The sequence below is a fragment of the Sparus aurata genome, unplaced genomic scaffold (genome assembly GCF_900880675.1).
Source record: "Sparus aurata unplaced genomic scaffold, fSpaAur1.1, whole genome shotgun sequence".
Taxonomy (NCBI): Eukaryota; Metazoa; Chordata; class Actinopteri; order Spariformes; family Sparidae; genus Sparus; species Sparus aurata.
In genome coordinates this window covers 101621-115572 of record NW_022045250.1, presented here as the reverse complement: position 1 = coordinate 115572, position 13952 = coordinate 101621, and the positions used below count along the sequence as shown (strand labels likewise).

The following is a 13952-nucleotide window of genomic DNA, read 5'->3' as shown; positions in this document are numbered from 1 at the left end:
CAGGTGTCTTTTCTATTCATTATATTTTGTTTTTTTACCTTTTCTTTATTATAAATACTCACATTTAAATAATATATTTGGGGACAGTGTCTTGCACTACATCCTCCGGTACAGCAGGTGGCGGTATGTGTCTTAAGCGGTTGTAACCCGCCATAAAAGCAAGAGGAGAAGAAGAAGTCATACCGGAAGAAATTCCCTGCTTTGACGCTAATGGTGGACAAGCTGTTATTCCTCGTTTCGCGTTGCCATGAGACAGAAGCTGAGTGAACCACCAGCGCCTGAGTATAAAATTGTTCCTGTGGGATATTTAATATTTCCATCAAGTTTCACTCCGGACTCATTTCCTGTTGGGATAAGGAAGTTAGCGCAGCATGCTAACAGGAATTAGACCGAGACGGGACTCGGCTACATCAGAGTAGCTTCCATAGACATTAAAGGGGATTTTTCTTAGACCCAAACTGTTCAGCTGTCCAGATTACGTGTCTGAAGAGACTCTGTGATATAATCGGAACCCTTTTAACATCTGAATGACCTCCTGGTTTCCTGCGAGGCTGGCGAAGTTAGCTTAGCTTTCCACCTGGAAATAGACGGACCCGAGTCTAAACCAGCAGAACGTCGAACATCGGAGCGACCAATCTGTTTTTAATGGTTTGTGTCTCCGGAGGAAAAGTTTCTGTGGATTTCTAAACATGTCTAAAGTCCAAAAGCGACGAGCTGCAGCGGCCAAAAAAACAATTCATCCACCCGAGAAGGAGGAGGAACAACACGGACTACCGGACGGGGTCATCGAGCCTGAAGTCCCGGTTCACAGAGCAGGTATGGACGCTTCTGATGGTTGTGAGTTTCAATGAGAGAGTTTTAAAAATTTAAAACACGAGATTAAAATACACGAGAATGTTTGTGTTCATCTCGAGCTCAATCAGCTGATTTTCGAATGAAAAGACTTCCGGATTTCCCTCGAACAAAGGTTCAACTGCCAGTGTTTGCAGCAGCATCATGTGCTCATGTTTGGTGTCTTTTATGAGATGAAGTAACAGTTCAAGTTTATCTTTATTAGCTGTGCTTCACTTCAACAAGCAGCTCCCAAACAATGACACTACTGTCTGCTAGATGATGTTTCTAAAACTAATAATTTTTTGCTCAAGGCAGAAAATATGTATTCAATGTTTAAATAGCTCAGATAAACAAGTCAGTTGACGTGAAACTACACAGCGACCTGCATTTAAAGCGCCAGCTCGTTAGAAAACTCCAGTAAATAGTCTGTGCTGTTGGGACCTTACCACATGGTTTAACAATAGAGCAGCCTGCATGTAGACCAAAGCCCAACATGTGGCGTCCACGCACTAACTAAGGAACGTGCACCAACCATAGTGTCTGGCAGTTAGAGCCTGGTTGCCGCAGTCCCCCAGGTTTAAAAACTCTCTTTTCCCATTGTGTAAGAGTGCACCTGAACACAACATCAGTTCTGGCCCCTCAGCATAGTGATTTAAAACCGCTAAACTGCCTAAGCAACCGCAGCGGCTACTACAAGGGAGCGATCGAACCTGTGATGCGGCATCACAAGCTGATGCGAGCCTCTCCACCGTGGACTTTTAGCTTTGCCACCTTGTGAACGTACAATAAGCCACGCTCCTGTCAAGGACCCGCTGAAAGTGATTCAAGTCTTAATCTTACTGTATAGTAATTGTGTAGTAAGACTCTTAGTGGTGGTGACGTTTAAGTCCTGTATCCATGATGTCATCTGTTTATAGCCTAACATTAGTTTTTTGCTTCTGAAGTTTTAATTTGCACTTCAAAAACCACAGTTGTGTTCATCTGTGCAGATTATCTTGATGAACAAAACCTGTAAGTATCATAAACTTGAGTTTGTAACAGAGATTATTTTCTGCTATTATCCAAAATCTAATCCGAACTTCAGTTAACCTACAAAAATGTGGCATCATTACACGGCTTTATTAGCAACCAGCTAGTCGTGACATTCCCTGAAAGTTAAAGTTTACATTCTCTAAAGCAGTGGACAGTGTTTTGTGTATTATCCACGTTGCAGGAAGAAGTATTCAGATGCCATAGTTGAGTGAAAATTCTCCACTACGAGTGAAGTCCTGTATTCAAAACCTTAAATCAAAGAGTTTAACTATTATATACTTTTGGCTATTTTAATCTGCAGTGATGCATCATCGTATGTTTGTATTTTGGCTGTCTGGTAAGAACCACGTTTCTCTCAAAAGTGAACTTTATATTTGCCTCGAAAAACAGCCTTTTTTCAGCTTTGTGACGATGCATTTTACAGTTTATCCACGAGGGTTTTAAAATGTATTATGACAAGATAAATTAAACATGCATGTTTGTGTTTATTTCTTATTTTTCACAGTACAAGCAGTTGTTTGTACAGTCATGAAAATGCAGTGTGAGACGGTATTAGTGCTGTACACAGTAGTCCATGTCTCCCGGACTACTTTTACAAATGACTAGCCCTTTTTAGATAGAAAAGGCGGCACATTTGCTCCAAGGTAGGGACGGCATGTGGGAATGTGCCAGCCTGTCTTTCTAAAACGGAGGCATTGTATTCCTCCTTTTCCAAAAGCCGCCTCTGAGGTAGGTGTAAACATGTGACGTGACATGAAGCACAAGGTTGGGCTGTGAACAGTGAAAACAAATTTGTCTTCAAATAAGAGCTTTACATTGCACCCCATTGGAGTTTAGAGCTGGGTTCTTAGCGGGGGGCTTTTAATTTGAAAGAAGCGACCGTTCCTAGCTTGCTGCTACAACAACAAGCTAACACAACCAAACAGCTACAGAGACCGAGGAGACGCTAGCATCTCCTGGATCTCAGCGGCTGTCCAGTTGCTCATCTTAATGTCCGCGGGTGAAATGATGGACTGACTGCTGTGATCAGCTGTTTCCTGGTTTTAAAACTCCCCGGCTGTGGGTCGCACAACAGTGCAGGTCATCGACACCTCCGCCCACCTCACGCAGAGGCCGGCACATTGACGCCTCAGATTTAGATAGCAGGCGAGGCAGAAATAAGTGTACCCTCCAAGGCGGAAAATCAGCGGACCAAAACAGACCCCCAATTTGCCGCCCTCTGTCTAAAACCGCGGACCGAGCCATCAAAGGGTGGCCAAATTGGCAGCTTGCTGCCCTGTCTAAAAACGGCTACTATCTGTTAGCAAGTTAGTGTCCATACGGTGTCGACTCTGTCTCTCTCCTGGTTGCAAAAGCTCCTCAGACTGCACAGCTTTCCTGCGGACATAGACATTAGGCGTCAGTTGTCATGTGGATTCAGCCTACTGTAATGTGATCCCCTGCCTTGAACGAGAGTATGCACTTTCAATTTTCCAACAAAATATTGCTCTCCTGGTGCAGACAACGGGACTACTGTCACAGCAGCTGCCCCTGCCGTCAGCCACTCTGCTGCATACTGAGGTGAGTATCAGTGTGTCCATTTCCTACTGTTAACTAGCTGTCCTATGAGGCCAGTGATAGTGATAACATGAAGTAAAGTAAGCAAAGCATCAAAGTAAAATGATAAATGTAGCAATACAGCGTCCTCTCCTGTCCCGCCATGTCCTCAGACTCAGTTCTAGGCCTATTAACCTGCATTTGCTAGAATTGCTTAGCACCTCTTGGCACAACATTTATTTATTTTGACTTCATCAGAAGTTCCCTAGGCTTGAGTGAGCAGGACCACCCATTGTTGTTTCATTGTTTTATGAGTTACATTTTGATTGTTCTGCAAACCACTCAAACACTTGCCGCTGACAGCATGTGGTTCCATTTGCATTACAATGAGCCCCCCATTATTTAGTCACTTAAAAACTTTCATTATGAAGCAGCATTACAGGAAATGTTGTGTTTTCACCAGCAGTACATAAAAATGATTCCTGAAACAGCTGAAAATGAACAGTTCAGTTAGAGGCTACACAAGTGAAGAGAGTGACCATACTGACTTTAAAAAACATCTATCTCTCAGGTTTCCTGCACAGACATGAATTGAGTATCGATTTAAGGAGTAGACGGGTGCTTGTTACAGATTGATTGCAGTCGCAAGCCGTCACTGCAGTCTGCTTGAAGGCGGGATGGCCACAGCTTAGCCCTACTCTGTAGCAGGTCCATCGCTTGTGCAGCATGGCTTAACTCGCCGCAAATTAAGAACATAATGTCTCAGTGGTTTTAATGTGAATGGGAAATTACAGTTTATAAAATGTATCTCCACAGAATTTCAGCAGCTGTTGATGATTAAAGAAGAGGTGAAGTGGAGCTCCAGTCTGGACCAGGATGACCCACCAGAGCTGCCACACATTAAAGAGGAACAGGAGGAACTCTGGACCCGTCAGGAGGGAGCGCAGCTTCAAGGGCTGGAGGAGGCTGATATCAACTTCACATTCAGTCCTGTCCCTGTGAAGAGTGAAGAAGATGGTGAAGAGAAACCTCAGTACTCACAGCTTCACCAAATCAAACCTCAGGAGATCAAAGATTTAGAGCATTCAAAATCAGAAGCCACTGGAGAGGACTATGGGGGACCAGAACCAACTAGGAACTTTGATCCAGAGAGTCATTCACAACCAGCTTCTCTCAATGAGACATCACACTCCTCTGAACCTGAGACTGATGACAACTCCTCTGAACCTGAGACTGATAACTCCTCTGAGTCTGAGACTGATGACAGTTGTGATTGTGAGGTTGACCAGTCAACCTCAGTCATGTTTAAACTCTCAGCTAAATAATGAAGTATCTGTAAGTGATATGGTATGTCATACTGGAAAAACTCCTTCCTCCTCTGAATGTGCTGCAACTACGAGCCAAATGGGACATCTGAAGAAATTCAAAGGAATCCAAGCTGGAGAAAAACGATCAACTTGCTCAGTGTGTTGTAAAATATACCAATCAAAGGGCTCCTTTAGTTGTCAAATGAAACTTCATTCAGAAGGAAAACACTTCAGCAGCTTAAGCCTGTCAGAAAACCTTTCAGTGGCAATCCAAACTTGTTCAGCACATGAGAACCCACACTGGGGAGAAACCATTTAGCTGCTCAGTGTTTGGTAAAACATGCCAATCAAATGGCTCCTTACAGTCTCATTTGAGATTTCATACAGAAGGCAAAAGTTTGTGCTGCTCAGTTTGTGAAAGAACTTTTAAATGGAAATCAGACTTTGTGACACAGGGGAGAAACCATTTAGCTGTTCAGTTTGTGGTAAATGTTTCACACACCGTTCAGGTTTAAATCAACACATGGCTGCTCACAAAGGGGAGAAACCATTTAGCTGCTCAGGTTGTGGTAAATGTTTCACACTCCGTTCAGGTTTGAAACAACACATGGTTGCTCACAAACGGGAGAAACCATTTCGATGTCCAGTTTGTGAAATGGGGTTCACACTACAGGAACACCTGAGAAGACGCTTGATTGTTCACACGGGGGAGAAACCATTTCATTGTTCAATTTGTGGTAAAGTTTTCACCCAGTATTCCCGTCTGAGAAGACACTTGATTATCCACACAGGGGTAAAATCATTTCATTGTTTAGTTTGTGGTAAAGGATTCACAGTAAAGCACAACCTGAGACAACACTGCAGTCCACACAGGGGAGAAACCATTTAATTGTTCAGTTTGTGGTAAAGGATTCACACTAAATCAGACCTTGAAACGACACTCTACTGACCACACAGGAGAAACCATTTAGTGACAGTGCTTATGATCAGAGATTCATTTGACAGGAACATCTGGGTAAACACTTGAAAAAAGCTGTTGCCCCACAGGATAAAGACAGTATTTTTTAGTATTTAGTAGTATTTATTTATTTAGCACAATTTAAAGAAAATACACAAATACTGACAAAGAATACAAGTAACATACAGTGCAGGAAGAGGCAGAAAACCCAGTGGGCTTATTTGAAGCCTCCACCTAAATAATGTTCAAATTTCACAATATTGACAACAGTCAGATCAAACTTCACATATCCTTGGTAACATCAGTATTGCATCTTCAAAAATCACCCAGGATTCATAAAGAAGTTGAACTGAACAAAAAAAGTTCAGTGTTTTCACTGTTTGTCTTATGTTGTTTTTTTATTATTTTGTCAGTATATAAGTGAATAAACAATTGTTTATAAAGTCATCAGTTGTATTTGTCATTACATTCATTAACACCATGATAATATTGATAATTATTATTTCCATGCAACCTAAAGCGTCCAAGCTTTATGATTAGAAGCAGTTGTGCAACCATTACTATGTTGCAGCCCAGCAGGACCATTTTGAGTCTCATACACAACCTGGGTCATTATGTCTTTCCTTCACCCCTTAATTCCACCAGATCCGTGTTCAGTCCATCCTAACTCAGCCACGGCAGGGGAGCTGATACGCTTCACTCTAGTCTATGTGTTTACTTCAACTGTGTCGTGTATCTACTCCATTGCAGCTCTGCAGTCCGGACTCTTCCACAGCATATACACAAAGCTTCTATGTCTGCCGGATGCTGGAGCATGGCGCATCAATTAAGCTGAATTCATCACAGAGAAGACAGAATGTCACACACTGAAACAACTACATAACAGCCAGTTAACATTCCTAATAAAACACTTGACACAAAGATCTCAAAAAAGAGACAAGTCCAAGCTCTTCTCCTAATCTTCATTGGGAACACTAACCTTTTGTCTGTTGGTTGCTGTGTTTATAACACATATGTAACTGCGGCCATGCTTGATTCTGTAATTATCATGGGAATCACTGTCCGGCAGTGCTGCACCATGCTGCACTCAAACGGAGCTGGTGGGGATTGACTAACGACGGAGCACAGAGCCGATCCATAGTGGAGCCTTTCCACAATGTACATGCAACCACTGGAATTCCTGGGTCAGTTGGTCTTTTTTCATATAGTGGGATGTGACTGGGATATAGTGAAACTATAACAGTTAACCGTCAGTAATGATTTTTGACTAATTGACAAGCTCACGGATGGTTATTGGTCAGTGAACACCAAGCATAGATGAGGGTGTTTGATGATGTGTCTCTGAAAGGGGGGCTGGGATTTGGAGTTGAGGGCTGTGTTCAACTCCCTGCCGTGGAAAATATGAATTATAGATGTGACAACATAAGATTTTTAACGCACCTAATGATATTAAGCTCTCAATAACAAGTTTGAGGTTTTGTTACTGTTATTGGGATAATTGTAAATATCCTCATGAGGGACTTGAAAAAATTCTCTAGTTGATAACCTAAAGTTGCGTATTAATTTCCTGGTTCATGTTTGATTTACCACAATGGCAAGTCCACACCACAGTCATGCTAAAATCCTGAGCCTTGTCTCCATGGTTGAAGGCTCGGCCAGGCAAAAAAAAAAAACAAGGAAAATTAAATGCATCAAAATACGGTGGATCCACACAAAAACTCAACGGAAGAGGTTCCCAACTGCAAAAACACTGCTCAGTTTGTTATTTTTTCCCAAAAAAATTGAACTACAAAAGACGTGTTCTATCTGTGATCCAAATGAAGTTATTTGTTTCTTAACAATCTTCTGCTACTTGCCCCTTAAGTCGTTCTGCCCGTTTCCTATATTTGGGGCACTTTCGGATCAATTCTAACTCCAGTTCTTCCTGAATATTTGACAAACCTGAGTTGATTGCATCTCCCCACTCATCCAGACTAGTTCAAACTGTTTGTTTTTTTTCCGTTCAGCAAGTTGTCTCATCAGGTTTATCTATCTTTTGAATAAAAACATTTGCAGCGTTTCTCCAATCATTTAGAAAGTATTGGTGTCAGTGGTTTTAATGTCAATGGAAATGTACTATTTTCTAAAATTTGTGTATGTTTTTCATGACTCTCCACAGAATTTCGGCAGCTGTTGGCGATTAAAGAAGAGGTGAAATGGAGCTCCAGTCTGGCCCAGGAGGACCCACCAGAGCTGCCACAAATTAAAGAGGAACAGGAGGAACTCTGGACCCGTCAGGAGGGAGAGCAGCTTCGAGGGCTGGAGGAGGCTGATATCATCAAGTTCACATTCAGTCCTGTCCCTGTGAAGAGTGAAGAAGATGATGAAGAGGAACCTCAGTCCTCACAGCTTCACCAAATCAAAACTGAAGAGTTCAGGGATGGAGAGCCTTGGCAAACAGAATCAGATGGAGAGGACTGTGGAGGACCAGAGCCAGCCAGGAACTTTAATCCAGGTAGTAATTTTCAACCAGCTACTCACAATGAGACGTCACACTCCTCTGAATCTGAGACTGATGGTCATACCTCTGAATCTGAGACTGATGACAGTTGTGATTGGGAGGCAACCAGGGAACCTCAGTTGAGTTTAAAGCCTCACAATAATGAAGTACCCGTAAGTGATGTGGAATTTCATCCTGGAAAAACTTCTGGCACCTCTGAATCTACTGCAACCTTTGGCCACAAGGGACATCGACAAAAATATAAAGGAATCCAAGCTGGAGAAAAACCATTTAGTTGCTCAGTGTGTGGTAAAATATACCACTCAAAGGACTCCTTAAGGCATCATATGAGACTTCATTCAGAAGGAAAACGCTTCCACTGCTCAGTTTGTCAAAAAACATTTCAATGGCAATTAAATCTTGTTACGCACATGAGAATTCACACAGGCGAGAAGCCATTTAGCTGCTCAGTTTGTGATAAAAGATACCACTCAAAGGACTCCTTACAGACTCATATGAAAATTCATTCAGAAGGAAAAAGTTTCAGTTGCTCAGTTTGTGAAAAAACATTTGAATGGAAATTAAATCTTGTGACGCACATGAGAATCCACACAGGGGAGAAACCATTTAGCTGCTCAGTTTGTGAAAAAAGTTTCACGCAACACGGAGCTTTGAAAAGACACGAAACTGTTCACACAGGGGAGAAACCATACAGTTGCTCTGTTTGTGGGAAAGAGTTTCGATATAATTGTTCTCTAAGAAAACATGTGACTATACACACTAGGGAGAAGCCGTTTAGTTGCAGTGTTTGTAATGAACGATTTGCACTAAAGCAAAGTCTGAGACGGCACTCAACGCTTCACACAGTGGAGAAACCATTTAATTGTTCAGTTTGTGGTTTAGGATTCACATTACCGCAAAGCCTGAGACGACACTCTGCTGTGCACACAGGGGAGAAACCGTTTAGTTGTTCAGTGTGTGGTAAAGAATTTGCATTAAAGTACAACCTGAGACGACACTCAACTGTCCACACGGCGGAAACCATTTAGTTGCAGTATTAATGTGCAAAGAAAATTACTACCACCCTGCATAAAGAAGGTTGTCACAATAGGGCCCCATCCAGACGACAACACTCTTTTGCGAAAATGCACATGTTTTGCATCGTTTTGGCCGACTATCCATACGGATCCTGAAAACACAGCGCCTGAAAACGCACTTTTTTGAAAACGGGTCTCAGGGTGGAGAAATCCGAAAGCGCAGCCCTCCCGTTCTCATGTGGATGGCGAATCCGCATACTTTCCAAAACTTTGACGCCATCGCCCCACCCCGCGACGTCTCATAACAGCAACAACAACAACGGCGGACTACATGCTCGTGCTCGTGCCGCAGAAGATATTGAGCCTTTCTCGCAACTTACTCGTCTTGTAGTTAAGTGTGTGTCGCAGCAGCAGTTCGACCTCATTAACGGTCCACACAAATGATTCTGGTTTCCTTGCACTAGCCATTTTCATCTTCTTCTTGTTGTGTTTGGTTTCTCCGTCTACTGTCTGTTTGTTTACAGCACGCAAGCTTAATGCGCATGCTCCGTGTCTTCTCCATTTTTGGTGAATGTCAAGCGCCACCTATAGGCCTGGAATATGAACTACAGCGTTTTCGGTCGTTTTCAGTGGATCCGTGTGGACGCAAATATTCTTGAAACGATGCCGAGGAAGACGGAGAATAAAAAGATCGTGTTCGTCTGTCTGGACGGCCCCTAATACCTTATCCTAACTTGCTCCGATGATCTTGACAGCTGTGCTGTTATAAAAGGAGGGATATGTAGAAACTGACCTGAGGAAATTCATCCCCAGCTCAAGTGTCTTCAGAACGCTCTCTAAATGTCACTTAGCAGCTCAACAAACACTTTTCTAGTGACAGTAACTAATGCCAAGAATGGTGCACCACAGGATGAAGAAAAACCCAGAGAAACAAAGTGCATGGCCCAGGATTTACAAAGAAGTGTGAACTTAAAGAACAAAGGAACAGAACCACGGCACCTTCTTACCACCAGGGTGCCTGCATCTGTATCTTCTCATTCTTCAGGAAGAGAAACAAGAGACAGTTCTGTAAACAATCCTATCAGTTTCATTGTGCTATAAATTTACCAATGTACGAAGAAATTAATATAAGTGGTGTTTTTTAACACAATTAGCGTTTATAGCATTTTAGATATAGATTAATGGTGTAAATCAATGTTCTCAAATGTGTGACATCCTGTGAATTCATATATGTTGTAAAATATCATTCTGGAGCTGAAAGTACCACACTTTCAAATCTTTGAACCTCCACCTGATAACAGACTTTATTCATTTGTAAGTAAGAATTTAGGACAAGTGAAAGTTTGGGAAGTGAGAGGTAAAGAAGAGGAGCAGTGATGTTAACAAGCTCACACTCATTTACATCTTCACCTAGTCACACAGGTTTAAAACATTTACACTGCTCGCTGTTCAGTATCTTCTCTGTAGTGTCGTTCATTGTGCTTTGTTGTCTATTTTTGTCGGAGATGATTTAATAAACGGTATTTATACAGTCATTATTTTTGTGCCTCTGATCTAACTTTCACTCCCCGAGCATAATCTGACCCTACTTATGTTTTGCCTGCAATTATAATTGATTATTTTATTATATTTAGACCCACAGCTGCCTGATCAACAAGATTGTTTTTTGTGTATATGTGCAGAATGTTAAATTATATTCATAGTCAAATGATTTATGGTATTTTGTGTAAAAACTTTTCTGATGCAATTGTGATAATAATTCAGCCATAAATTCTCTGCAACCCAAAGCATCCAAACGTTATGATTTTCATTCTCCTGAAATGTGTAGTTTTCTAAAAATGTGTTTATGTATTTCATGACTCCACAGAATTTCCGCAGCTGTTGGCGGTTAAAGAAGAGGTGGAGTGGAGCTCTAGTCAGGACCAGGAGGACCCACCAGAGCTGTCACACATTAAAGGGGAACAGGAGGAACTCTGGATAAACCAGGAGGGAGAGCAGCTTCCAGGGCTGGAGGAGGCTGATATCAAGTTCACATTCAGTCCTGTCCCTGTGAAGAGTGAAGAAGATGATGAAGAGAAACCTCATTCCTCACAGCTTCATCTAATCAAAACTGAAGAGATCAGTGATGGAGAGAGTTTGAACACCAAAAATGATGGAGAGGACTCTGGAGGACCAGGACCAGCTAGGAACTTAAATACAGATAGTAATCTACAACCAGCTGATGATGACAATACGTCACACTCCTCTGAACCTGAGTCTGATGACAGTTGGGACTGGGAGGACACCAGGAAACATCATTCAGGGTTAAACCCTCTGCTGCACAATGAAGCACCTATTAGAAATGTGGACTGTAATCCTATAGCTGTATCAGTTATCCCCTCTGAATGTGCTGCAACCTCTGGCCACAGTGAACATCGGCTGGAAGATGATGAAATCCAAACAGGAGTGAGACCATTTGGTTGCTCAGTTTGTGGTAAAAGATACCGCTGGAAGAACTCATTAACAGATCATAATAGACTTCACGCAGAGGAAAAACCATTCAGCTGCTCAGAGTGTAAAAAAGCTTTTCAATGGAAAATACATCTTGTGAGACATATGAGGACCCACACAGGGGAGAAACCATTTAGCTGTTCTGTTTGTGGTGAGAAATTTGCCAAAAAGCAACTTTGGAGACGGCACTTGGCTGTCCACACAGGGGAGAAACCATTTTGTTGTTCAGTTTGTAGGAAAAGATTCACACGGCAGGACAGCCTGAGACTGCACTCTGTTGTCCACACAGGGAAGAAACCATTTAGTTGCTCAGTTTGTAGGAAAGAATTCACACGGAAGGACAGCCTGAGGCTGCACTCTGCTGTCCACACAGGGGAGAAAACATTTAGTTGTTCAGTGTGTGGTAAAGGATTCGCCGTGAAGTTCAACCTGAGACGACATTTAAAACTCCACACGGGAGAAACCACTTAGTTACCATGCTTGTGTGCGAAGATTCATGCAAAAGGGACATCTGACACAGCACTTCAAATAAACCATCGCTCCACATCAAGGAGACTGTCACAGTAAAACCTTTCTCTAACTTGCTTTGATGATCTGGACGACTGTGCTGTTGTAAAAGTGGGATGTGTGGAAAACGACCTGAGGAAATTCATCCCCAGCACGGATGTCTTCAGAACGCACTCTAAAAGTCATAAAGCAGCTCAACAAGCACTTTTCTAGTGACACCAAACAGTGCCAGAATCATGCGCCACAGGATAAAGAAAAACCCAGAGTGTCAGATGTTCATGCATGGCCCAGGATTTACAAAGAAGTGTGAACTTAGAGAAACACGACCATGGCACCCTCTTACCACCAGGGTGCCTGCATCTGTACCTTCTAATTCTTCAGGAAGAGAAACCAGAGACAGTTCTGTAAACAATCAACGATAATCTTAATTATGTCTCATGTTATTGTGCTTTAAATTGACCTATATACAAATAAATGAATATATGTGATATCTGTAACATGTTCGGCATTCATAGTACTTAGGATTTGGATTGATAATGTTTTCATAGTAGAATGGTTATACACGTTTTAGGGAATATGACTTATCTTTGTCAATATTAGTTTGGTTAGATGTAAATGCATCATTTGTTATAAACCTGCTCTGCACAATGCCAGTGTGTTTTTCTTTTAATAGTTCCCAAACAATAAACCATGATCCCTACAACAGGATATTTCCTTCTTTATGTTCAGTGTGACTTCATTCTCTCTCACACCATAGAGCCCAGTGTTGCTGACCTGGTGACGTTGTCTCAAGATTTAGCAACTTCAGGGAAAATTGTTATTCCTATATTCATTAAAGCGAAACTCTCGCCAAAAAGCAACCAAGGCTTTATTTGGGATTGAATATGAGTCAAACCTTCATGTGAAAGCATAATTACGACGAAAGAGGCACTTTTAAGATTTACCGTAGTTTTACCGCTATTTTTAGAACAATAAGAAGTCTCGACACAACATGAAACTTTGCTCGTAGCATCAATAGGGTCTCTACTCATGAACAAGAGCATTGAGAACATTGTGTACACAGAGTTTATGAAAAAGAAGGTTTTTGTACTACTCACGTTAACAGCTGCACCTCCTGCGCGTCGCCGTCATGGCAGGCAAAAAGTGTCGATCCCCAAGTGCGACCTGACAGGCACGCTTGAGGAGCGGTTCACCATTACTCTCCTGCCTGTCAGGACGCACTCGGGGATTAACACTTTTTGTCTGGCATGACAGCGACGCACAGGAGATGCAGCAGCTAACGTGAGTAGTTCAAAAACCTTCTTTTTCATAAACTCTGTGTACACAAACAATGTTCTTAATGCTCGTGTTCATGAGTAGAGACCCTAGTGATGCTACGAGCAAAGTTTCATGTTGTGTCGAGCCTTCTTAGTGTTCCAAAAATAGCGATTTTGATGCTAGCATGTCTTGCCCCATGCACTCCTGTTCAAAATTAACGTGCCCAAAACCGAAACTACAGTAAATCTTAAAAGTGCCTCTTTCGTCGTAATTATGCTTTCACACGAAGGTTTGACTCATATTCAATCCCAAATAAAGCCTCGGTTGCTTTTTGGCGAGAGTTTCGCTTTAAGTCAGACCTGACCTTCATAATGCCCATGTATTTTATAAATAGCTCCAAAAAAGTACTTTTAAGTCACCAGAAATGTAGTTTTCTAAAATGTGTATGTATTTCATGACTCCACAGAATTTCCGCAGCTGTTGGCGATTAAAGAAGAGGCAGCGTGGAGCTCCAG

At 42.1% G+C, this 13952-nt stretch overlaps 1 protein-coding gene across 2 annotated transcripts; it reads left to right on the top strand.

The window, feature by feature from the left end:
* The first annotated feature begins 177 nt into the window (after positions 1-177).
* On the top strand, positions 178-12888 carry LOC115578264 (zinc finger protein 37-like). 2 transcript variants are annotated; one of them, XM_030411137.1, is made up of 3 exons: positions 178-816; positions 7826-8161; positions 11051-12888. In XM_030411137.1, the coding sequence occupies exons 1-3, from the start codon at positions 690-692 to the stop codon at positions 12142-12144; spliced, it is 1557 nt and encodes a 518-aa protein (XP_030266997.1). In that variant the 5' UTR covers positions 178-689; the 3' UTR covers positions 12145-12888. The 2 variants fall into 2 exon arrangements, with proteins under 2 accessions (XP_030266997.1, XP_030266999.1); XM_030411139.1 differs by lacking the exons at positions 7826-8161; positions 11051-12888 and adding an exon at positions 4219-5511.
* The last annotated feature ends 1064 nt before the right edge of the window (positions 12889-13952 follow it).

Excerpts from the sequence above, each read along its gene's own strand:
- LOC115578264 (XM_030411137.1), top strand. The coding sequence starts at position 690 with ATGTCTAAAGTCCAAAAGCGACGAGCTGCAGCGGCCAAAAAAACAATT. Across the intron at positions 817-7,825 it reads AGTCCCGGTTCACAGAGCAG|AATTTCGGCAGCTGTTGGCG; the intron begins GTATGGACGCTT and ends GACTCTCCACAG. Across the intron at positions 8,162-11,050 it reads AGCCAGGAACTTTAATCCAG|AATTTCCGCAGCTGTTGGCG; the intron begins GTAGTAATTTTC and ends ATGACTCCACAG.